The sequence below is a fragment of the Arvicola amphibius genome, chromosome 18, assembly GCF_903992535.2.
Source record: "Arvicola amphibius chromosome 18, mArvAmp1.2, whole genome shotgun sequence".
Lineage (NCBI taxonomy): Eukaryota > Metazoa > Chordata > Mammalia > Rodentia > Cricetidae > Arvicola > Arvicola amphibius.
Window position 1 is genome coordinate 23,694,562 of NC_052064.1, and position 26,302 is coordinate 23,720,863.

Sequence of the window (26,302 nt, forward strand, 5' to 3'; positions counted from 1 at the left end):
GTATTTCACTTCTTTGGTTAGTATTACCCCAAGATATTTTATGTTATTTGTGGCTATTGTGAAAAGTGATGTTTTCTCTGATTTCTTTCTGAGATTCCAGTAGAGCCCATTCCATCCCTCCTGTCCTAACTGCACATGGTGCCAGGAGGACCTGCTCTTGACCGCACAGATCCCTGGCCATTGCTAAGGCCTCCTGACTGACCTGCTCTTGACCGCATAGGTCCTGGCCATTGCTAAGGCCTCCCGACTGACCTGCTCTTGACCGCACAGATCCCTGGCCATTGCTAAGGCCTCCTGACTGACCTGCTCTTGACCGCATAGGTCCTGGCCATTGCTAAGGCCTCCCGACATACCTGCTCTTGACCGCACAGATCCCTGGCCATTGCTAAGGCCTCCCGACTGACCTTCTCTTGACCACATAGGTCCTGGCCATTGCTAATGACTTCTGACTGATTTGCTTTAGTGCAAATTTTTGTTCTCTCTCCTCTTCTCTATTTCCCTTTCCCTTTCTCTTCCTCTCTTTGTCCTTATCCATGCCTCTCTTTTCCCCTGCCTTGTGCATAATAGACCCCCCCACCCAGTTTTTACAGTTTTCAAAAACAGCCATAGAGTTCCCAAAGAGTGTACAAGCCATTGAGTTGTCAAAGTTCTACATGGGGTTGAGAATCAAAATTTATTTATGTGGTTTAAGCAGACTGGTTTATTAAAAACTGTTTTTTTGGTACTGGTTCTACTTTTCTGAACAACATAGGCAATGAAAAGATGACCTCAGCTTGGCACCATGCAGCAATTCTGTCTTATGTATCTTTCAAAATTTATGTTAGACCTTTTCCACAATTCTTAAATATTTAATAACTATGTTTCTGCTTTTCAAGTAGAGATCAATATCATGTAAAATGTGCTCTGCGTGCACACACACACGTGCACGCGCGCGCGCGCGCGCACACACACACACACACACACACACACACACACACACACACACACAGTGAACTTACATACCTCAGGCCTCCACACCGACTTGCTGGTGTACACCATCAACCTCCTCCTGGACACGTATGTCCTCATTCTGCCTAGTGTTGCCTGTCTGTCGTCATCACAGTCAGAGTTCCTGGAGATGTCCGCCTCAGTATCTGACCACTAGGCGGATTGCTAGTTTGGCCTTGCTTACACTTCCGAACCATGACAACTCTCCAGATGGAATTCAGTGATCACATCTTTGTTGCCACAGAGACAGACTGCTTGCTTGGAAAGACTCTGCTGTGCATAATGCTCTTCTGCCGTCAGTTCTCACCCCTGTGCCCACCCCTGCTCCTCACACCCCTGCTCCTCACCCCTGTGCCCACCTCTGCTCCTCACCCCTGTGCCCACCTCTGCTCCTCACACCCCTGCTCCTCACCCCTGTGCCCACCCCTGCTCCTCACACCCCTGCTCCTCACCCCTGTGACCACCCCTGCTCCTCACCCCTGTGCCCACCCCTGCTCCTCACACCCCTGCTCCTCACACCCCTGCTCCTCACCCCTGTGACCACCCCTGCTCCTCACCCCTGTGCCCACCCCTGCTCCTCACACACCTGTGCACACCCCTGCTCCTCACACCTGTGCCCACCCCTGCTCCTCACACCTGTGACCACCCCTGCTTCTCACCCCTGTGCCCACCCCTGCTCCTCACACCTGTGCATACCCCTGCTCCTCACACACCTGTGCCCACCCCTGCTCCTCACACCTGTGCACACCCCTGCTCCTCACACACCTGTGCCCACCCCTGCTCCTCACACCTGTGCCCACCCCTGCTCCTCACACCTGTGCCCACCCCTGCTCCTCACACACCTGTGCCCACCCCTGCTCCTCACCCCTGTGACCACCCCTGCTCCTCACACCTGTGCCCACCCCTGCTCCTCACACACCTGTGCACACCCCTGCTCCTCACCCCTGTGCCCACCCTTTCTCCCTCTCCTTTCTTGCTCCTGGGTTGCTAATAATGATTGCCCTTAGATCCTTTGCATATTTCATCAGGACACAAAGGACCTGGTGAGTATTTGTTGGATGGCTGACTATTTTCTATATAGTTTCTCAAGGGTTTTCAACTGTAAGTGGGCACAGCCCCCTTTGTCAAGTCTCTTGACTGTCTCGTGATCTGCCTACAGTTACACTAGTAAAGTGGATCTTCTCACTTTATTTTTTTCACATGAGGTTCTGTTAATTGTAAGTTCTTTGTGTGCTAAATGTAGCTGCAGAAGCCATTTTAGAGTGCACGTTGCTCCTACAATTTGTCCAGCTGTTTGACTGTTTGCAGTAGTCCTGTAGCCTGGCCGTCAGTTCTTGGGGAAAGATCTTACTAAGGGCCATATTTTAATTGTAAATGTATTTTGAAGTATGTACTCTGAAGTTTAGAGAAAGAGTTAGCTTGTGAAATTGTAAGGACAGTCTGAAGGGTTGATCAGGTTGTGCATTTCTGCTCACACAGTCTGAAGGGTTGATCAGGTTGTGTATTTCTGCTCACACAGTCTGAAGGGCTGATCAGGTTGTGCATTTCTGCTCACACAGTCTGAAGGGCTGATCAGGTTGTGCATTTCTGCTCACACAGTCTGAGGGTTGATCAGGTTGTGCATTTCTGCTCACACAGGTTAAAGTGCAGAGCCAGGCTTTACACTTTCAGACCATAGCTCAGGAGTGTCTTCTGAATGGAAACCAGTGACGGTAAATGCTAACTCTGTAAACATTGTAAATGTTTAAGCTTAGTAAATCTTATTTATACCAAAACACACCTATGTTTTCTTGTCCCTAGGCAGTTATTTGGCATAAGAGTCGAGTACCGGATCACAGGACAGCTCTCATGTCGGTCCTGGGGACTGCTGCGATGGCCAACTTTGACGCTGTTCAGCACCACTGTGAAGAATCTCAGGTGTGCAACCTTCTGTAATTCTCACACCCAGTCAGGTCGTTGCGGTTTCCTTCTCGGATGCTTGTAAGACAAACAACAAAATGCGACGCCCACTTCCCAGCCCTGGTTTCCTTTTTATTTACAGTGTTTTTTTTGAAAATTTATTTTCGATGTAGAATCTTCTCTTTACAGTACAGTGCCTTCTCCTTTATTTCCTTCTTGTCCTGAATACACAGTCAGTGTGTCTTGTGTTGGTCTTCAGCTCTGCAGACTGCTGGATGATGCTCCATGTGTGTGCACGTGCAAATGTGTGTGTGTGTGTGTGTGTGTGTGTGTGAGAGAGAGAGAGAGAGAGAGAGAGAGAGAGAGAGAGAGAGAGAGAGAGAGGTTGTTCTGGGCATTGAACCTAGAGTCTGGTACGTGCGGTACAGTTACTATTATACTGAGCCTTACTCCAAGTCCTTTCCCCCCCATTTTTACTTTTCAGTCATGACTTGCTAAGTTGTCCAGGGTATGTTTGAACTCCGTAGCCCTGAACTTCCAGTCCTCCTGTTCCATCCTTTAGTAGCTGGGATTGCAGGCTTGGGCTGTCAGGCCTGGCTTTAACGTATTTCATAAGTAGTTTGGGTTTTTTGTTTGTTTTTTTTTTTCCCTCATCTTTAGGTCTAATCCAGGGCCTCGCCAGTATCAAGCCTTCTGCCACTGGACTCTGCTCCCAGGGCAGGGTTACTGTTCTCTCTCCCATCTCTTGTATTCCGTTGGGGATGTTTGTATCTGTAGTTCCTGTTCACTTACCTAGATTTTCCATTTCTGGAATTCCTCAGCGTGTGTTTCCATGTTTCTAAACTTTCCATTTTCAGATCTTGAGCAGTTTTATTTGCTTCTTGTGGACGAAGACTGCACTTTCATTTCCCAGCCTCCCAGACCCAAATAATCACACAGAGACTATATTAGTTATAATACTGTCTGGCGAATGGCTCAGGTGTGTTCCTAGCCAGCTCTTATATCTTAAATTAACCAATTTCTATTAATCTACATATCACCATGTGGCTGTGGCTTACTGGTAATGTTCTGGCATCTTTCTCCTCTGGCAGCTACATGGTGTCTCTTCAACTCTGCCTACTCTCTCTATGCATCTCTGTTTAGATTTCCCACCTGGCTTTACTCAGCTAAGCTATTGGCTAAAACAGTTTTATTCATCAGCCAATAAAAGCAACACATACAGAAGGACATCCCACATCATCTTTAAATAAACAGAGACTGTGCTTTCATTTCCTGGCCACTCAGACACAAATAATCACACAGAAACTCTATTAATTACAACACTGTTTGGCCAATGGCTCAGGTGTATTTCTAGCTAGCTCTTACATCTTAAATGAACTGATTTTTTAAAATATTTATTTATTTAGTATGCCTGCAGGCCAGAAGAGGGCACCAGACCCCATTACAGATGGCTGTGAGCCACCATGTGGTTGCTGGGAATTGAACTCAGGACCTTTGGAAGAGCAGGCAATGCTCTTAACCTCTGAGCCATCTCTCCAGCCCCAAATGAACTGATTTTTAATGGTCTATGTATTTCCACATGGCTGTGTCGTTACCTCATTTTCTATGTGTTCTGTTTCCTCAGCGACTGGCTGGCATCTGCTTGCCTCCGCCTACTCTCTCTATATGTCTCTATCGAATTTCCAACCTGGCTTTACTCTGCTAAGCCGTTGGCCAAAAGAGTTTATATGTATATAACACATATACAGAAGGACTTCCCACATCAGCTTCCTTCAACTGTTTTCTTTTTCTTGCCTTTCTTTGAGGCATTTATTCATTTCTCACAATTTTTTGTTTGTTTTCCTCAATTTCTTAAGGGATTTATTCAATTCTCTTTAAGGATCATATCATATAAGATGGTTTTATGGCCATGTTCTTGTGCTTCAGCTATATGGAGTATCCAGGGTTTGCTGTAATAGATGCCTGAGCCCTGCTTTATTGCCCTGACTGTTATTGTGTTCTTACACTGACATCTAGGCTTCTGGATTTGGGGTGATTATAGGTCTATAATTCTGATTTCTGAGTTTGTTTTTGTTAGGTTTCTGTTTTGTTCCTTGGTTTCCATTTCCTATTCTGGCCAGAGTGGGCTACGGTTAAATAGAGGTTCTCCACCAAAGTTGGGTGCTGGACTTCTGATGGCCAGGGTGGCCTCTGGTCTAGCCGGGGATCCTGGGGTTCTGGTGCCAGTGTGGCTTTGGGGACTTCAGCCATAGGTGTGGGCCAGGAGGTAGTGCTGGGGGTACTCTGGGCATGCTCTAGGGGAATGTTGGTGGGCCACAGGCATAGTGCTTACTGGGGGATCTCGATGCTGGCATGGGCTCTGATGGAGGAGGAGGGGCCTTTCATGGGATGTGTGGGCCAGGATATAGTGAAGATGAGAGGAGGGGCCATTAGGGCTAGACTGGTGGGCACTGGAAGAGTGTTGGTGCTCCATGGGTGGGGCTTACCTGGGATCTGGTGCCAGGGTAGTCTCTGGTGGAGGATGGTTGGTTGCCCCCTGTTACCATCTCTGTTCCCCTATCTTCCCTCTTCTTCCCCCATGTGTAAGTTTTATAAAGATCATTTATGTTTCGTTAGTGTGCCAAGGACTTATGTGGATGCTTTTCAATTTAAAGACACGTTTTTTTCTTAGCTATAGGGTTTATACTTCGACCATATCAGTTTCTTTCTGTGTCTTTGTCTTTCTGTCTCTTTCAGCTAATTATTTTTTAGGCCCTCCTCTCGGTGTTCCTCTCTTTCTGTGTGTTCTAGTAGACCCCACTGTATCTGTAAACTCTTCTGATTATTGTACTTAGAAAGATAAGTTCAGTTGCCAAGAGTATCATTTAAATGCTATTTTATACCTGCTTGGTTTTTGTGGATTTAAAAGCTTGAATTGTCCTAAAGATAAGTGTATTTGTTTGTTTTGTTTTGTTGTTGTTGTTTTTGGAGACAGGGTTTCTTTGTGTAGCTTTGGAGCCTGTCCTGGAATTTGCTCTGTAGACCAGGCTGGTCTTGAACTCACAGCCTGCTTCTGCCTCCCGAGTGCTAGGATTAATGGCGTGTCATACACCACCATTGCCCAGCTAAGTTTTTGTTTTTAACATACTGTGTCCTTAAATAATATATATTTCCTAGGAGATGAGTGTTATTTAATGTACTATGTCCTTGAACAATATGTATTTCCTAGGAGATGAGTGTTATTTAACATACTGTGTCCTTAAACAATATGTATTTCATAGGAGACAAGTGTTATTTTGCTTAGAATGTCTTGTTACTCCAAATCTCTGTTCTCTGTCCCTGTCTTCTTCTTTGTTCTGAACTTCTGATTCTCTTTGTCTTTTGGCTGTGTGAGAGAAATTCAACTGGGAATGTATGTGTGTTTATGGCTGCTGTTTATTGTCAGGTTCCATTTGGGTAATCCTTACATGTCTGTCTGTCTGTCTATCTGTCCGTCATCCATCCATCCATCCATCCACCCATCCATTCATGCATCCACCCATCTCCATCTGTTCCTCCTGTTACCTCCTTTTCTTTTTTTTTAAATTTCAAGCACAAAGTTAAATTAATTGTGATTGATTTTGATATATTGTTACTATTTAATTTCTTTAAACAAGGATGTCTCTAGTGTTATATTACTTATGGTGGCTGAGTTGGGACTCTGAGGGTGAATCTAAGTTGCCCTGGGTTCCCTTCTAGTTTTCTGGGACTTGGTTGTCTGTTGTATGTTCATGCTCTAGAGACGCCAGACATCTTGATATGATCTACATGCAGACTAATAGTGTTGGGATCACATGGGAGTTTGTTAGAAATGGGTGTCACACCAACCGAGGCAGATCTGTTTTTCCAGAGTCCTTGGGTGCCACAGTCAAATGTGGAAAGCAGTTACATAGGCCTGCATTAGCTGTGATTGGGTGTGTCACTGGGGGTTTACTCTGTTTTGAGACATTGCCATATCTGTGTTTACTATTTTTTGTTTTGAATTTTTTCATTTGGTTTTTAGTTTTAGTTTGTTTGTTTGTTTTGATGTTTTCATACAGAAAGATTCCTGGTAATTTTTCATAGATGACAGGAATTTTATCTTCACATGGTTATTTTTGCATAGAAGAATGTTTAATACATGTGTTTATAATGTTCTAATTCAAGTACTAGAGAATTGATGTGGGATTCCCCTCTGTATGCTGTGAATATGTTTTATTACCATTGATGAATGAAGAAGCTGCTTTGGCCTATGGCAGGCCAGAATATAGCTAGGTGGGGGAAACTCAACTGAATGCAGGGAGAAAGAAGGCAGAGTCAGGCAGATGCCAGGTAGCCACCCAAGAAGCAAAGGGTGAGGTAACAAACCATGAGCCCTGTGGTACAATTTAAAACCATAGAAACGGGTTAATTTAAGATGTAAGAGCTAGCTAGGAATATGCCTGAGCTGTTGACCAAACAGTGTCATAATTAATTATTGTTGTAAATAATATATCTTTTTTGTGGTTATTTGGGTCTGGGTGGCTAGGAAACAAAAGTGCAGTCTTCGTTTACAGAGCATGTCTGCTCGCTGTGGACTGTCTCTAAGTAACCCATAGTGAGATCGCTCTCCTGTGGCTGTCTGGTGTTGTGTCCTGTGTCTGTCCCAGCAGCCTCTGTCACCGCACCACACTCTGCCTTGTGTATTCCAAGACATGTTCAGTATCAGAATTTCCTTGAGTGTTTTCTCATCCTTGGTAAAAAAAAAAAAAAAAAAAAAAATCATAATTTTTGTTTCCCCACCTACTACCGACTATCATCTCTCCCTTGGTTCTACTCCCCATTACTTATCTTTGAGTGCAAAATTTGCCCCACCATGTTTCCCTTCATTAGACTGGATTGGCAGATGTGTTGGCATTGGGAACCTTCGACACAGGGTGTCTGTATATCTCTTCCTCTTATATCTCAAGGGTCTGTTTTTGTGTGTTTGGTCCTGGGAAGAATCTTCCTTATAGGTCAAGGTGCCACCTGAGCGCCTGCCTTCATAGCTTTTGTGAGATGCTTTCCGGTGTAAATCATTGGAGCTCCTTAGGTTGTCCTTCTTGACATCTGTCTTCTCTCTGATATTTTTAGCTCTGCTCCAAGCCAAGTGAATGTCTCACTACCACCGGATCTTTAGTCCTCAGACTATGTATTTTTTTCAGTACTTGGAATTTATCTTTGGTTTCTTCTAAACTTCATTGATAGCTATCTATGTTTGCTTACTTTCTGACTTAATTGATGCTAATTTTTTTTATTTAAATTCCATGTTATAATATGTAATTCTGGAGCCATTTCCACAGTGTTCTATCATTTCTATTTTTTCTGAGAAAAAAAAGGATTTTATTCTCTGCTATTTTATGACTTGAAACCTTAATTTGCAAGATCGTGGATGACAGTTTATTTCTGTTGTTACAGTTCCTTCCTGCAGCCCAACGCCCACCTCTTCCCCAGTCCCCTTTGAAGCCAGTGCTGCGTTAGTAGTTCAGGCCTGCAGACTCCAGCTGGGCCAAACCTTGTCCTGGTGTTAGTGTTGACTCTATTCTTCCCTGTGACCCTGGCAAGTGACTGCAGACAGTGGTCACAATGTGTAAGTCATTTTGTTTTCTTCCAGGGAGGTGTTATGTGAGCTTCCTGTTCCAAATGGAAATTCTGATTTCAGTCCTCTGCTAGATTTTAATTTCCAAATGAGGCATCCTATTTCTGATCCTAGCACACATAGGGCTTGTTCCTTCGCCCCCACATCCCATTATGTAGTCTGCACACAGAACTTGACCTTTGTCTGCCATTGATGATGTTAGTTCTTTTGAAATTACTTTAAACGTTGGTTTTTAATCACTCCTCTGTAGTTTGTACTAAGGAGAGGAAATTTCCACACGAACTTGTTGTGCTGCCTTGAACAGAGTGTTTCAGTGACCACATGAGAAATGTCTGTTATTTAGGTAGGTGTGATATGAAGCTCTACTGGAAAAAAGATGAGGGCTAGCAGATGAGTCAGGCTTACGTTATTATACTCAAGGTGAGGAACAGATCTGTCTGACATTCTGTGGACTCTCTAGTATGGTAAAGAATACAGAAGCTGCCGGTTGGACAGTAGAGCAAACGAGAGATGACATGCCTTACAACGTTTTAGCGTGGTGAATTCATTTTTGTGACAGCTGCTTGATGCAAGAAAGAACTGCAACATTGCTGTCTTTGTATCAGCAATGGGTGCTGCTCAAGCCAGAGATGAGAATGCAGTTACTCAGGGAAAGTAACTGGAGAGCAGAGGGGGTCTAAACGTGGAACTTAGGGGGACCAAAATCGCCCGTACCGCAGCAGACCAGACTAAGGGAAGTGTCCCAGAGGAGGCAGCTGGACGTCAGTTCATTGGGTAGATTCTTTTCTTTTTTTAAAAAATATTTATTTATTTATTTATTTATTTATTTATTCATTTATTTATTTATTATACAATATTCTGTCTGCGTGTATGCCTGAAGGCCAGAAGAGGGCGCCAGACCTCTTTACAGATGGTCGTGAGCCACCATGTGGTTGCTGGGAATTGAACTCAGGACCTCTGGAAGAGCAGGCAATGCTCTTAACCACTGAGCCATCTTTCCAGCCCCCTAGATTCTTTTCTTAAATTAGCAGTCATAGATATCAGGCCCGCAGAGTCAAAACCAAGCGTACAACAAGCTTGCATTAGTAATTGAGAGAAGCTGGTTTATTTGGGCGTTTGTTGTTATTTGAGGCAGGGTCTCACTACATAGCCCCATCTGGTCTGGAAATTATTACGTTGCTGTATAGATCAGGTGGACCTCAAAACTTTGTTTTCAGAGTGCTGGATTAAAGGTGCACCACACAGCGCCAGGCGGGAGACGGTAGTTTGTCCACGAGGCTGGAGGAGAGGGGAGAGGTCCACGTGAGGAGCAGCTGAGGGGTGGATTCCCGTTTTCCTTTATGGGTGGAGGTGCAGTCTCATACAGTCTGTCAGGCTCTGGCTTTTAGGGAACTGATCTGAGTTTTTTGTTCTTTTTTTAGGAACTGGTCTGTTGTTTAATCTGTATAGCGTTACACGCACCATGGCTACTTGACTCTCCATGTAACTTTAACATGCTTTGTTAGTTTTCCAGATTGTCTTCATTTTTAAAGCCCAGTGTCTAGCAGTGATAGCAGTTACACACTGGCAACCAGAGCAGCGAGGAAGGAAGCCACCAGCTTTGTATGACGTTTCGTTTTCTTGATTCTTTTCCTATTTAGGGCATGGGAGGGGGACCCTCTCCTCTCCTCTCCTCTCCTCATCCTTGTGTTGTCTTAATCCGCACACTCAGTAAGTCCTTCAGAGGCTAAGCAGACTCTCCTGGTGCCCAGCGAGAGCTTTAAGAAGAGGCTCGTGTTACCTGGTAAATTATACACCCATTTATAAATGCTGTGGAGTTTTACAGTTAATTAAGTGGTATCATCTTGTAGTGGATTATCCAGATTTATTAATTTATTTTTTCAAACTGGTCCACATTGGCCCTGTGACAGTGGTGCACTTAGTGTTCTAAAATTGGTACCGCATCTCCTTAAGCGCTTACTTGCAAGTGCAGGGGTAGCCATCGGCATAGGTGACAGCCTACAGGCTGTGTTGGTAAGGGGCGCCATGGTTACTGCTCGGCTATAAATAGCACCTTCCTCCCATGTTTGCTTTCCTTAACCTCAGCTGAATGTTTGCTATTAGAGTTGCTCATTGGGTTGGGTTTTTTCAGATAAGGTTACATGCCAGAATATACATATGTGTATACAAGTGTGTGCACATGTACACACATGTACACACCATGAATGTAAAGGGGAGGAAGGGGACAGTGAATGGAATCCTTAACAGTTTTCTGTGCCATGCTGATTATCTTAAGGCAGAAGCAGGGCCATTCTCTGCGTTCTGTTCCTTAAGTCACACTTTCTTTCTGGTCAGTTTTCCTGGTGCCCTTCAGTGTGGTTGAATTGTTTTTACTCTTTGGGAGTCCGCTGCGACCCAGCTCCCAAAGAAACACACAGAGACTTATTCTTGTTTATGAATGCCTGCCTTAGCTTGGATTCTTTCTAGCTAGCTTTTCTAACTTAAATTGTCCTGCTTCTCTTTAACTTCATTTGCTTCTGAACTTCTAGCTTTCTTTATTCTCTGTATCTTTCCTTTTTACTCCACGACTGGCTGTGTGGTGGGGTGACTGGCCCCTGGTGTCCTTTTCTTCTGCCCTTGAGCCTAGGTTTCTCCTCCCATTTACTTTCTCTGCCTGGCAGCCCCACCTATTTGTCTCTTCTGCCTAGCTATTGGCCGTTCAGCTCTTTATTATACCAATCGGGTGTCTTAGACAGGCACAGTAACACAGCTTCGCAGAGCTAAACAAATGCAGCATGAAAGAATGCAACACATCATTAAACAAATGTTCCACAGTAAAAAAGGAGTGTAACATATCTTAAACTAATATTCCACATCACTTCAGATTTTTCCTTCTCTTGATATATTTGTAGGCTAGATAAAGGTATAGTATATAAATCATCACAAAAGTTTTCATAGTGAAGTTCTGTAAGCAGTCATGAAGATGACATACAGTGCATAGCCAGTATTTAGCCCTAAAGGAATTAATTCAGTGTAAAAGGTTTTTCCCTTAAACACAGCAGTGAAAACCCAGTGCAGTTAGCTTTGTGTGTATTCAGAACAAACAGCTGCATTTTGTGGGAAATGATAGTTGAAGAGAAAAAGACAAACAGCCAGTAAGGGGGGGGGGTGTCACTGTATGAGGAAGGAAACTTTAAAGCAAGGTAAGGGTGTTCGTTCTGTGACAGTTAAAAATTTGAAACCAGGGCCATTCATAAAGTTCTTTTACAACTGAGTTACAAAGTGCGCTGATGGAGTGCTCCAGGGTTTACTCAGCACTGACTCTCGATTCGTGAGATGAAGGAGTTAGAGAAGGGAGTACTCACTGTGTAGTGCTCCAGGGTTTACTCAGCACTGACTCTGGAGTCGTGAGATGAAGGAGTTAGAGCAGGGAGCACTCACTGTGTAGTGCTCCATTGTTTACTCAGAGCTGACTCTTGAGTCATGAGATGAAGGAGTTAGAGCAGGGAGAACTCATTGTGTGGTGCTCCAGGGTTTACTCAGCACTGACTCTGGAGTCGTGAGATGAAGGAGTTAGAGCAGGGAGCACTCACTGTGTAGTGCTCCATTGTTTACTCAGAGCTGACTCTTGAGTCATGAGATGAAGGAGTTAGAGCAGGGAGAACTCATTGTGTGGTGCTCCAGGGTTTACTCAGCACTGACTCTGGAGTCGTGAGATGAAGGAGTTAAAGCAGGGAGCACTCAGTGTGTAGTGCTCCATTGTTTACTCAGCACTGACTCTGGAGTCATAAGATGAAGTTAGAGAAGGGAGCACTCACTGTATAGTGCTCCAGTGTTTACTCAGAGCTGACTCTGGAGTTGTGAGATGAAGGAGTTAAAGCAGGGAGCACTCACTGTGTAGTGCTCCAGTGTTTACTCAGCACTGACTCTGGAGTCATGAGATGAAGGAGTTAGAGCAGGGAGCTCTCACTGTAATGCTCCAGTGTTTACTCAGCGCTGACTCTGGAGTCATGAGATGAAGGAGTTAGAGCAGGGAGCACTCACTGTGTAGTGCTCCAGGGTTTACCTAGCACCGACTCTCAAGTTACGCCTATCAGCATGTGTGTGACCTGAAGTCACAAAGCTCACGTGTTATTCTGTATGCCTTCTCATGTTGTACGTGATCAGACCTCTGGAACATTGTTGCTGACAGTGCATCTTCTGGACTTGTGTGTCACATTGTAGATTTACCTAAGTGGATTCTTCCCAAAACTTGATGCAGACCACAATTCCACAAGTCTTTCAAGCCCGGAGAGAAGTTTTATCTTTATTAACAGTCGACCAGTACATCAGAAAGAGATACTGAAGGTAATCACTTCTAGAAAGAAAAATATTCCTTACATCAGGAACCTAATATCTTTTAATTAATTTTTTCCTTTTTCTAAATTTTATTTTTATGTGTATGTCCCTACCATGTGCCTGGTGCCTACGGAGGCCAGAAGAGGGCATCAGATCCCCTGGCACTGGAATTACAGTTGGTTCTGAGCAACCACGTGGTTGCTGAGATTGAACCTGGGTCCTCTGAAAGAGCAGCCAGTGCTCGTAACCACTGAACCATCTTTCTAGCCCCAGAAATTAAAAACCTTAACTGTCGTTTGTCAGATTGTTAAGAGACCACTTCTAAGAACCTGATTTAAATAAGGAAAAGAAAAACAAACAAAATCCCTTTCATGGAGCTGGTATTTTACTGAGGTTTCATTTACTTTCCACAAACTAACAACAATAATACATTATCACCCCCGTCCTGAGTGAGGAGCCGAGTGGTGGATGGTTTGGGAATTTCTCATGCACTTGAAACAGGATCTGGCCACTAGGCTCCCTTGGCTCTGAGTGCTGCATGGTAGATGCATCTCGACGCCTATTAAATGACATCCTGAAGGGAAGTAACCAGAAAGTAGCCGGGGTGGTTTGTACCAAGGCCTTCCCGTCTCCCTGGCACTGTGCTTGGTGAAGCCAGGTGCACAGAGCGTATACATTTTCCGGCAGCCTGTGCTCCGTGCAGGGCCGGGGCCTCATGGCATGGCTCTCCCAGGACAGCAGTCACAGCTGCTTGCTTTCGCAATGCAGTGTTTGCTTCAGGAGCATTTAAAGTTGGTGGTTGCATTTCTTCTTTTCTCTCATGCATCGCACATGTTTCTAGCTGATCCGGCGTTATTATAACCTGAGGTGCCTGAAGGAGTCTGCTCGGTCGTATCCCATTTTCTTTCTGAAAATTGACGTTCCTTCAGCTGAACTGGATGTAAATCTCACACCAGATAAAAGTCAAGTATTATTACAGAATAAGGTAACCTTTTTCAAATAAAGTTCTGTATGTATTTATGCCGTTTATAAACTTACGCAGTTGCAACTGCTCCCGTGTTAAAAAGACTTACTTTTTTTATGTCTTTGCTGTTATTTTGGATATTGTTCCTTTTTTACCCCAGTGTTGCCCCTAATATTTGTTCATTTGTATGTTGTAGGAAGCTGTTTTAAATGCTCTTGAAAATCTGATGGTAACCTGTTACGGACCGCTACCCAGTACAGAGTCTTGTGGAAATAACCACGTAGCTATTTCCGCAGCCAATATGGCTGCTCGTGAGACAGCAGAAACAGATGTGCCCGTGAATAAAATGGAGTCACCTGGAAATAATTACCCAAATGCTGACACTTCGGCTGTCCACTTCCAAAATGATGAATCTAGAAAAAACACTGCTAATTATTTAAATCAACAGATAAATGTAAACGAGCACTGTGATGGTCATTTTAGTAGTGAACATCTTCACATTAATAAGGACACTGGAAGTCCTTTTCAGAGTGTCTCCATGGATAGTTCCTCCTCAGAGGCTGTCCAGAGTAAATACAGCAAGACTGACTCTGCAGGTTCCGGTGAACATATCCAAGGAGAAGATGGCAGGAATGGGACAGAAGAATGTGGCGGAGGTGGGGGAGAAGCATTTCTCGAAAAATCTCTGGAAATCAGTGCCGATGACTGGAGCAAGGGAAATGTGTTGAATGCGATGGGAGAGAATATTGAACCTGTGAGAACTTTAGTGCCACAGAAAAGTCTAGCATGTAAAGTTAGCGATGATAGTTACTCAGCCCCTGAACCGAGGAATCTCAGTGATGGCCCTGGTAGCAAATCATCCAATGTAATAGATAACAAATCCGGACAGCTTACAGCCTATGACTTAATTAGCAACCGAGCAGTCAAGAAGCCCATGGCAGCGAGGGCCTTGTTTACTCAAGATCGTCGGGCTCAGTTCCTCGCAGAAAATCCCAAGACTTCTTTGGAGGATGCAGCGGCACAAATTGAAGCACTGTGGGAGACTCTGAGTGAAGAGGAGAAACTGAAGTAAGTTTCCAGAGCATCGTGTGTGCGCAACTGTTTCCATTCTGCACTTTACCTTTAGGAAAGAACAATGAAAACGCTTCTGGGCTTGACTGAGTATCTTTCTTGGTGTCATTTTTATTGTTATTTTAGAGAATAGGGCGTATTATTTGTAATTTTTTTTTTTCGAAAACATTTGTTGTGTCTACTTCTTCCCTGTTTACTGTGTGCTACAGCTTCTTCAGTTTCTGTTGGACTCTCTGCTTTCTTTATTTCCTTTTTTATTTCTGTTAAAGAACTCTGGAGTGGGTTTTATCTACACGTTTGCATTAGAATGGTTTATAAATACCTTGTCTGTTCCCTCCTTTTATATTGGCCTCCGAAATGAGACACAGTGCAGAAGGCTGTGCCGTTGGTGTAGAACGAGGTTAGTGCATCACTGCCTATATATTCAGTGTAACTTGTGGCATCGAAATCTTATCGATTGCCAAGTCATAAATTGTAGTGGGTGTTTTGGGGGGTGTAAATAAGTAATTTTGATCTGCTTAAAGTATTATTTGCACCCTCAGATGTAAGTATATGTCCCAAAACAATCTAATGGCTCACACTTGCGGGAACTGTTTTCCCTTGGGAGACGCAAACAAACATGTGTCCCCTTTCTTATAAGGCACCAAAGACAAACCAAAATACAGTTCCACCAAAATCTAGCTTGGGGAACCGGTAAGTTTATTGGACTTAATTACAGAGCATGGATGAGGGCTTACTTAGAGGAGGATCAGTGACCCCAATTAGCTGCACCACCAAGACATCTTAGGCCAGCATAGCTGTGTGGATGGAATGCCCCCCCAGTTAACCTTCCGCCCTCTGAATTCTTTAGCACCTCCTGAAGCAGTGACGCCATGTGCAGCTCAGTCAGAATTGCCCACAGCTGCTGGAGAGGTGAAGGAAGACGATCTGGAACCTCGGGGAGGGTCTGCTGCCCCCCCCCCCCCCAACTCCTTCCTCCCACAAGGGAATCTCGGCAGTCAGCAGGTTCAGTCCTTAGGCTCCCGTCCAGGCAGCCACAGCTGCTCTGGTAAAGATGACGGCTGTCACCCTGCATGGGTAGCACTCGATACACAATTGTATGGCAGTACAAAACGCTGCATTTTGAATTATCTGGCCCAGAAAATGAAGGATAAAATTAATCTTCTAATCACTTATTACTATCTGATTTTTTTCAAAACTCTGTCACATATCTAGAAAAATATTTAAATATAATCCATCATCTCTGGTTTCAAATCAATTCTAAATGTAGATTGGACATTTTCATATCTTCATTAGTGAATTCAGTCTCAGGAATAAACTCAGTTACAACTAATAGTGATGACGTTTAGGATATAAAATACTGAGCTGTATTAGAAAACTGTTACTAAAAACAGCAGAGATCAAACGTTTGCGCTCTTGCATATCACACACAAGACAGCTTGTTTAGGGGAGGGCGTGTTTGTGCTTTGTTCTTTTCCAAATATTTATCAGCGTGAGATGCAGTGAGCCTGTTAGCCCATTTCATCCCGTCACCCCATGCTCGGTTCTGCTTCATGAATAGCTCCCACATGACCCTCCTTCCTCACGGTGCTCAGGCCAGCCTGAGGGGGGGGCACGTCGACTTCATAAATATGCATGTTTGTATCCTTGAGAAATAAAGATACCAGCCCGCAGTAGTGGCGCACACCTTTAATCCCACTAATGGGGGACAGAGGCAGGCGGATCTCTTGAGTTCGAGGCCAGCCTGGTCTACAAGAACTAGTTCCAGGACAGACTCAAAAGCTACACAGAGAAACCCTGTCTCGAAAAACCAAAAAGGAAGGAAGGAAGGAAGGAAGGAAGGAAGGAAGGAAGGAAGGAAGGAAGGAAGGAAGGAGAAAGAAAACGATTTATATTTTAAGAATAACCATAATATAATCACTGTAACTTTGCCTGCATGTGTGTCTGCACCACATGCATACCTAGTGCCTGTGGAAGCCAGAAGAAGTATCAGGTCCTCTGGGGCTGGAGTTCCAGGTGGAGTTGGTAGTCTGTGTGTGGCTGCTAGGAATGGAGCCCAGGCCTCTAGAAGAGCAGCTGGTGCTCATAACCGTGGAGTCATCTCTTGAGCTCCTCATAACTTTTTAAGAACCTGATTTAGTACATGAAGTAGCCAGTGTTCAAATGCTAGCTACTTCACGAATGTCAGATTTTTAGAGCCTTATTTTGAGCTACAGTGCAAATAGACTCACAGTATCACAGTCGATTAAGTTTTATCTGAGTGATACGATTATATAGTTTAAACACGAGTGGAGTTTTTAAAACTTCATATGGTACCCAATAAATGTGTGTAGTTCTCGTGTGTCAAGTCTGTGAGTGTGTGGCAGTGCGAACTCAGGAGGGGGGCGTTTCCCTTAGCCTCGCAGCAACTTCGCTTTGCCTTGTGGAGAGGGGTAGTTAGCGTTATCTACCTAGGGAGTTCCAGACTGTCAGAATATTAGTGTTACGGTTGACATGCTTCATCTAAGGCTTTGTTAGTAATGTTACAGAATCCTGTTGAATCTGGAAGACACTTTTCCTGGAGTCCCCATCCTTCTGCCTCTGACAATCTTTGGAGCTCCTTGTCTGTTTGGAGGACTGAGTCCTCCAAAGTCTCGCTCTGAACACTGTCCAGTGTGGGTGTCCGTCTGGTGCCATGTGCAGTCTTCGTAGGCTTGATGAGTTTTAAGAGAAGGGAAGTATGGGCAGTTATGGAAAGACTCAGCAACTGTCTCATAAATGGTACAGAAATGGCTTCCCTGTGTAACGCTAACCAGAAAGCTTTCGGGAAGTTAGCCCACGAGGAGGAACACGGTGCGAGGAAGTAAGAAGACTCTGTGACATGGAGACAGAAAGTGAGAGTTTCCGCTGGGAAAGGAGGATGGACTCGGGGCAGGGAACACCTAGGTCTTTCCTCTTTTTTCCTTACCTCCCCTCTAGAGGGTTAGAATCCGGGTGTGAGCCGTGTACTTCCCCCCCAGCCACTCTGCAGAGAGGGCATCCTTCAGGCAGGTGGCGTTAATCTGAGCTTTCATTTGCTATTATATTAAGCTATTTCTACTTAAAACAACTAAGTGATGTTGCAATTTGGATGTTACTGGAAGTGATAAGTAAACTTTATAATTAAATGTAGCCTTTAGTTTCAGACACATCATTTGACCTGACTGGTCAGACAAATCAGTGCGGATTCTTCCCATTGAAGTTGCTAACGCCCTCAATGGCGTTACATACAGAGGTACCAGCTGTTCTCACTTAACATTTACCTCGTATTATTTTGGACATAACTTTTTATGTTTCCCAAGGAACTAAATTAAATTGACTTCTTGGATAAATCAAAAGATTAGTACCATATGCGAAAATTTGCACGTTATAATTAATTACAAATGGTGACCTTTAACTTGAACTCATTTTCCACCTCATAGGAAAAGTCTGGAGTTCTGATGTCTAATGCTAAAAATATACTTATTGCCAGTGCCTGCAAAAGTAAACTATTAAAGATCCTGTGTTTTGTTTAACTAACTCATATGTTGGTGTTCTGGGCACACTTCGCAGAAGATAACTTTGGAAGGTGTGAGAAAGGGAAGCAGTTGGTTCGCTGTTGATGTAGTTTCCAGTGGCGCAGCCTTTGTGCTGTCTCACCCAACCAAACGTAGCATTTCTTTCCAGAAACATGCCCTGACTGTAAAGCACACGCTGTTGCGGTCTCTTGTTTCCTAGACTCACTTTATAGCATACGTACAAGCAATGTTCCGTAAGTTCTAAGCCCGCTTCTTACAAGAAGAAATAATCTTCGTTCTCTAGTTCCAAATGCCAAACTTAATTTGAAAGATGCATCGGTGTTGCTGAATTACTAACTTTTAGTCAGATTTCCCATCCAAGCTGGAGGGACATCTTTTCGTGTTTGTCGTGTTGGGGATTGACCCCAGCCTAGTGTGTGCTACACATGTGCCCTGCCACTGAGTACAGCCCCAGCCCAGGACTGTGTTGTGTTGGGGATTGACTCCAGCCTAGTGTGTGCTACACATGTGCCCCGCCATTGAGTACAGCCCCAGCCCAGGACTGTGTTGTGTTGGGGATTGACCCCAGCCTAGCGTGTGCAAAACATGTGCCCCTGCCACTGAGTACAGCCCCAACCCAGGACTTGGATTCTTGGTAGAAACTTAGAGCGAGCATCACCTTTTCCAGTGGACCAGGCAGCTCCTCCTGATTCCAGAGCTGGGTACTGGCTGTAAACTGCTCATACAATACAAATAAGTACCTTGCGGGACAGAACAAAATACTTTGCATTAAGTTTACATGGTTTCTAAGCAGCAGAAATCCACCAAGCAGGCCACCAGGGTCTCTTTTCTCCGAGGTCCCTTGGGCACCGCTTCCTGAAATGAACAAGGCAGCAGCTAATTCTCATGCGACAGCATCGTTGTGTTTAAAAAGCAGAGCCATTAAGTGTCAGAGGGGCCTGAGCTTGGAAGCCAGGCATCTAAGTTTCTCACAATATGCTTGCTGATGCCACTGTAGTGGACTGCCTTTGGCTCCAGAACCTTCCTTTAACTCCTATAACTGAGAAAAGAAGAAAGCCTACGAACTTTTCACCTGCTAGAATTGAAATATTTTTTACCTACTAGAATTGAAATACCCATCACTTATACAGTTGCAGTTGAATTTCATAGGTTAGATCTGTTTGATTTATTGGAATTTGCATATCAACTGATCACGTTAAGTGAGGATTGAAAAATTACCATTAACTTTAGTGTGCTTTCTACTTCGTGTGCTATTTGAATGCCTTTATTGTGCAGTATTTTTGTTCTCCATTTGATTTTGAAATGCAGTTTGCTCTATAGAATAATTTGGCCTTGTAATTCTCCTTCCTACACCTTCCAAGTGCCGGCACTGTGGGCATATGTTGCACACTAAATCATTTTTTAAATTGGGTAGCATTTACCTACAGCAGTCATGTCTAGTTTTATAAGAATAATAAGGCTTGTTGATTCACCGTCTAATTGTTGGTCTAATTGTGAGTGTTGTTGTGTTGGTTGGTTTTCACATATTGGAGGCTTTTTAAAATAAACTTGGTTTCTGGTTTAGCGTGAACAGAAAATATCTGTTAGATTTCATTCACCTTTTGCTGTGTCTGGCTCATCTTATTTCCCGTCCCGGCAAATGATCCGGGTTAACATATAAAGAATCTGAATTTTTCCCAATCATTCAAGTTGAAGTGGTTGGCATTGTTACTGAGATCTGTCATTTTTCTGACATTTTGCAATCTGTGTGTGCCACTAATCAAGAGAAGGAAGGCACACACATTTGAGTGTTAAGCTCCCTAGTGACTCCTTCATCTCTGATAATTTGGCATTTTGATGTGCTTCATCTAATGTTGTCAGTGTCTCATTTTTTCTTTCTTTTTCTTCAGATTTTTTTTTCTTATCTTTTTTAACACAGGGTTTCTCTGTATAACAGTTCTAGCTGTCCTGGAATTTGCTCTGTAGGCCAGGCTAGCCTCGAACTCACAGAGATCCGCCTGCCTCTGCCTCCGAGTGCTGAGCACTGCCCGTCAGTCTCCATTTTCTTGCTCTGTTTGTATAGTATATACATCTTTTCATTTTGTGCTGTGTTATAAAAAAGTTGGGTATCCTGCCCCTCAGTTACATTTGGTCTATGAAATATTAAAATAATTGATACTGTTGGCATTCGACCTGCCCTGCCTCCTGTTGTCTGTCCCTGTCTTCCTTGGGACAGTTGCAGAGGTACTCAAAGTTTAAGTGAATTAATTTTAACATCTAATTTGCATTACCGTTTGCTTTGCTTAGTATGTTCATCATGTATCCTTTTAGCATGCTTCAGTTACTGTCAATACCACGCAGTCTCCCATCGAACCTAAAAGCCCACGGGTGCAATTGCTTTCATGTTCACGTTAATCTTTTAAGAGTGCAGTTATGTTAGCAGAAAACTTCTTTTATCTGAAGCTGTTTCATCTTCTCTTTGAAGGATATCTGTGGTTGGTAGATTTGAATCATGGGCTCTCTCGCCATCTAAATGATGGCACATTGAGCCAGCGTTGCTTGTCCTCTCGGTGTTCTCCTTACTGACTGGTGTGGGGATTTACCTTTGCTTTCCACCAGCTTGTTCTGGTGTATCTGGCACACTTGGTTTACATTTAACCTGCCTGGACTTGCATCTCATAGATCATTGCCTCCTCATCAAATGTAATTTCCTTTAAAAACTAAATGAGACTCGGCGTGTTGAGATGCTTGTGCACAAGCCCCTGGCTGCTTCCGCTGTCATGGGCCCTTTTCCTTTCTTCCTCACGGTGGTCATTTCTGTACTCTGCCTTCAGGTTCACTGGCCCTTGTGTTTCCATTCTGCTGTGTAGTTAAATCTGCGCAGTGGCTATTCCATCCTGTATACTGCTTTAGTTCTAGGCTGTCCACATCCTTCTTTGTACGCGTACAGATTCTGCTTTTCACCTGAGCTTCCCCTTCTGTCTCTCTCAGTCTCCCAAAGCATTTATACAAAAATTTTATTTATTATAAATCTGCGTCACTTTGAAGGTGGTTTTTCCTGACCTCTTTTCCTCTTGGCCATGACTCACATTTTTCTTTTTTTGTTTCTTGGATGGTGATTTTTAGTTGTGCAATGGCCATTGTGGGTGATGTCTGTTCACTCCTGAAGAGTGTTGATTTTATTTAAGGTGCCTTTGACCTTGTGGGGTTTTGTTTTGCATTGAGTGATGGTGAGATTTACTCAGTTCTAGGGTGTAGGATTTTTCCCTTTCAGTTTTAACTGAAAGCCCAACGTGTTTACCAAGCTCCGCATGTAACCCGGACACCAATCTCTGTTGCCCCTGTACTGCAGCAGCTGGAAACTCTGTTCAGCTCATTAGCCTCCTAATGTTTTCCTGAGGGCTCCCACACATGGGATTTTCTCTCCATTTCAAGTTGTTCTGGAAGCAGAGGTCTGGGTTCTGACGACACAGGGTAGTCAGTGCCATCTTCCAGCTAAGTTCCTGCCGCTCCTGTCCTCTATGCGAGTGCTTTCCCGTTTGCCTTTGACCACTTTTCGGGAGCCAATTTCTGTGCTCTGTTTGGAGTTTCTTGTAAGCACACACAGGAGGGTCGCTCTGATACACATTTTCTTGTCATTAGTGAATAACAGCTCGTTACTTTTAATACAATTTGCTTCCGATGATTATTATGTTTTTATTATGTGCTTATTCGTTCTGTCTCCTCTCTGCTCTTAGGTATGAAGAAAAGGCTAAAAAAGACTTGGAACGATACAATAACCAAATGCGGAGAGCTATTGAACAGGAGCCACAAGTATCCTTTAAAGATGGCAGGAAAAAGATAAGAGCCACCAGTGCATGGGGCTTGGCACAGAAGCAGAAGCTGAAAGCCTCGCTATCTAATCAGCCCAAACTCGATGAGCTCTTTCAGTCCCAGAAGGAGAAAAGGAGGAGTGAGAGCTTTAAAATAGTGGAGGTCCCCTTTTCTATGGAGAGCATAAAAGAGAACTTTAAGAAACAAAAGGAAGTTGACTTAGAAGAGAAGGATGAGATTTGCCTGATCCACAGTCTCAAGTTTCCTGATGCGTGGCTGGTCACGTCCCGAAGAGATGTCATGTTACTGAACCCATACAGAGTGGAGGAAGCCCTGCTGTTTAAAAGACTTCTTGAGAATCATAAACTCCCCGCAGAGCCACTGGAAAAGCCAATCATATTAACAGAGAGGTAGGGTGGAGTAAGAGGGTTTTTAACTATAATGTTTCATGTTAAAAGTTAAGGGGTCTTTTCTAGTAGGGATAAGGGGTGTTTACTTGAAGGCATATCTTGAGAAGGTTTTTCTAAATTCTAGTGGTGCCGCTAGTTGCTTAGAAATGATTTCGGAAGATCCTAAGGGCTCACATCTTGACTCAGTAAATCCCAAGTTCGCTTCTCCTGTACCTCGTGACGTCTCTAGGGGAATTGGAAGCTAGAGTTGGTTTTCTGTGCTGTTACCCTGCTCTGACACCTTCAGACACACACCCGAGTAGAATCACACAGTGAACGCCTTTAGCAGCCGTCACCAAGATGTTAGCCCTATTCTGTTTCTGCCCATATGTGTATAGAGACACGTTTCCTCTCATTAAGGCGTGTGAGACCAATTCCTACTTAGCCTTTTCATATACTCACAGGTGATCCGTTTCTAACCTAATCACAAGTGTCTTTTTCATACCTTACTCAATAATAATAGCTGAGAATTGTTCCTCGTTGTTTCGAAGGGTTTGTTTTTGTTTTATTTTTTAGTTTTACAATTTTGAATTTAATTCCTTTCCGTAAGTTTTATATATGGCATTTGGTTGTATTTATTTTTTATTGTCTGATTTACTGTGTAGCAGTCAGTGGAGTTTTTTCTTGTCTCCTTACATCCTGATTGGCAGCAAGGTTTTTGGTTTGGCTTTTCTCTTTAAGATCCATTTTATTTGCCTGCATGCGCATGTGCATAGTTTACATAGGATGGGTGCCTTCAGATGCCTGGAGAGGGCATCAGACCCCTGGAGCCTCAGTTCCAGACCATTGTGAGTAACCAGTCTTTTCCAGAAGGGCAGCCAGTGCTCTTCCCCATGGAACCGTCTCTCCGGCCCCGACATGGCGCTAACATGTTCCTCCTGTCTCTCGCTGAAAGTTAACCGCAGGAAGACACGAGATTTAGGTTCCTCTTTCCGGTAGGGCTTGTTCCCAGTTGGGTGCTCCGTGTGCTTCAACACAGTTCACGAGCTTTGGACAAAAGTGATCCTCCCTCTCAAAGCTCCCACTACCCCTCTATCTACTAGCTATCCAATAGCCAATAATCTGCTGATGATTGTTGCCTGAACTAATTATATTTTTCATTATAAATGGGGTGGGTTTTTTTATATCTTATATGAGTAACTTGATGTGTGTTATATTTAGAGAACTACTGTTTACATTTCTCTTTGAGTTTGTAATACTCCAGAAGAGACAAGCTGTCCTTTATGTCTGTCCTTCCCCCGGTCTGGGCACGCCCTCCAGCGGGCCTCTCACACGGTGTTAGCAGAGTGCAGACTGCTTTCTTACAGGGCTTGGCACTCGAGTAATGGGAACACTTTTCAAGTCCCCCTTGGACAAGCCTCCATAAATCCTCTTATTTCAATCTGAATATTTAACATAAAGAACCATAATTTCTTTCTTTTTCAGTCTTTTTAATGGGTCTCATTATTTAGAGGTTTTACATAAAATGTCGACAGTTGACCAGAGATGCGGCGGATCAACTTACCTGAGTGACCCTCGTCTGACAGCAAATGGCTTCAAGATCAGGCTGATACCAGGTACAATGCTGGGCTTACTTGGAAATACTGTCTCTGACTTGGAAAACCTTCTCCCAAGATCTGCACTTGGCTTGGTCCGGGTCATCGGGCGTGCGGGAGTGGACTTTCTTCAGAGGGCTGCTCGGGCCATCGCTGTGCGGCTTCCTCTTGTCTTCTGGCATGGCAGCCCAGCTGCCTTCCTTGTAACTCAGCAATCAGAACTCTGATGTCAGACAGACGTGTGGGACAGTGGGATGTCTAATGAGGTGGCACCTCTCTCGCTGTTTGAAGCTATTGACTTGTTTTGCCAAGTGACATGGCGCATCGGCTGTCCTCACGTGAATGTCAGGGCTCCATGGCTTTGTCAGATAGATCAGAAAGGATGTGTCTGCTTCGGGGAGTCCATTCTCTTGCCTAGCCTTCTGTCTTCTGGTTCCCGTGCTGCCCTAGCCCCTGGGTTAGCCTGTCCCTCGCTTCCCTTGTCCCTGTCCAGCGCCACAGTGTCCCAGCCAGGGCGTGTGTAGGGAAGGATTTTTAAAGAAATGCTTTCACAGAGGTGCGGACGACGTAAGTGGGGACTGGAGAGAGGGCTCAGTGGCTAAGAGCGCTGGCTTCCCTTCCAGAGGACCCACAGAGCAGCTCCTAACTATCTGTAACTCCAGTTCCAGGGGATCCCAGCCTGTTCTGTCCTCCTCATGCGAGGCTTCATATGGTGCACAGACATACATGCAGACAAAACATACACATAAAATAATAACAGTGTGGCTCAGAGGTTAAGAGCACTGACTGCTCTTCCAGAGGTCCTGAGTTCAATTCCCAGCAACCACATGGTGGCTCAAAACCATCTGTAATGAGATCTGATGCCCTCTTCTGGCATGCAATCATACAGGGAAGAAATGTCGTATACATAATAAATAAATAAATAAATAAATCTTTAAAAAATTAAAAAAATAATAATAACAGTGAATTTTAGAAAGAAAATAAGTAACAACAGTATGCAGAAGCCAGAGCTGGCTTTCTGCTTGGTTTTTCACAGCCCGACCAGGTAAAGATGCCTCCCAGCATGCCTCAGCTCCGTGGCCCCAGCTGCCCTGTGGGTTGGAGACAGCGTGTCCAGAGCACACCTCTCTCACTTTCTTCACCAGTAACAGCTGTAACATCCCAGTGGCCGTTACTTGCAGCGCGCCCTTCAAAGAATTAACGTATCAACCCGTTACTCTCCTAGCAGCCTCCAGGGGAACTTCTGTCAGTCCCCGGTTTGCTGATGAGAACAGCTGAAGCACGGAAAGTTGAGTTGGCTCTAGGGGATTGTCCATGTTAGAGGGAAACCCACACAGCCTGCCTCGAGAGTCTACCCCTTAAATATTTTTGCACAGCCCTTCATTAAAGTCGGTGACATGAATCGGTGCCGAGGCTGGGCATGATGACACGTGCCTGTTGTCATAGCTTGAGAGGCCGAGACAGGAAGGCTGCTTGCTGCACGTTTGGGGCTGGCCTGATATATATAGTGAGTTTAAAGCAGTCTTGGGCTACATAGGGAGACCTTTCCCCAAACACAAAGCAAACAAACGAAAAGGAAGCCTAGTACTCCACATAGCATGGCTCCGAGTTTAAATCCCCCTCCAGCCCCAGCCGCCCCCCCCAGACCTGACACCTCCCTTCTTCTAGTTCCCATAGAGAGCTTTTCCTGGAGTCCTGTGGCATCTTTCCATTGGAAAATTTGAAGTATGAAGTATGGGTGTGTGTGTGTGTGTGTGTGTGTGAGAGAGAGAGAGAGAGAGAGAGAGAGAGAGAGAGAGAGAGAGAGAGAGAGAGAGACTATTCTTAATCCATTTCTCTAGTTTGTTTTGCGGGAAGGTACCCTTTCTTCACATCTACATAGCATCTAAGAAGGATGGCCGAGCTGTTCCGTCCCCCTCATCTTCCCTGGTGATTTCGAGGTCCCTGTGTCCTCAGACACATTTTCTCTCCCTCTAGGGGACTCCGTTGCTCATCTTTTAGTGCCTGGTGACACATCAACTTCTCTTCCCTCAGTTATTTCGGGGGGGGGAGGAGGGGAGGAAACGGTTCGATCTGTGCTGTGACACCATTTGACAGATGACTGAGAGTAGATCGGTCAGGTTTCTAGAGCTGCAGCC

General features: G+C 44.4%; 1 protein-coding gene across 5 annotated transcripts in view; it reads left to right on the forward strand.

Annotated features, from left to right (window-relative positions):
* Nucleotides 1–26,302, forward strand: part of Pms1 (PMS1 homolog 1, mismatch repair system component) — a 79,498-nt gene that overhangs the window by 49,157 nt on the left and 4,039 nt on the right. For 4 of the 5 annotated variants that reach the window (XM_038315485.2, XM_038315486.2, XM_038315488.2 and 1 more), the window contains 6 exons: nucleotides 2,788–2,904; nucleotides 12,704–12,826; nucleotides 13,659–13,802; nucleotides 13,978–14,849; nucleotides 22,105–22,590; nucleotides 24,055–24,185. In XM_038315485.2, coding sequence (XP_038171413.1) covers nucleotides 2,788–2,904; nucleotides 12,704–12,826; nucleotides 13,659–13,802; nucleotides 13,978–14,849; nucleotides 22,105–22,590; nucleotides 24,055–24,185 — 1,873 coding nt within the window. Of the gene's footprint in view, nucleotides 1–2,787; nucleotides 2,905–12,703; nucleotides 12,827–13,658; nucleotides 13,803–13,977; nucleotides 14,850–22,104; nucleotides 22,591–24,054; nucleotides 24,186–26,302 lie in introns of those variants that run through there. The other variant, XR_006020687.1, reaches the window with a different exon arrangement.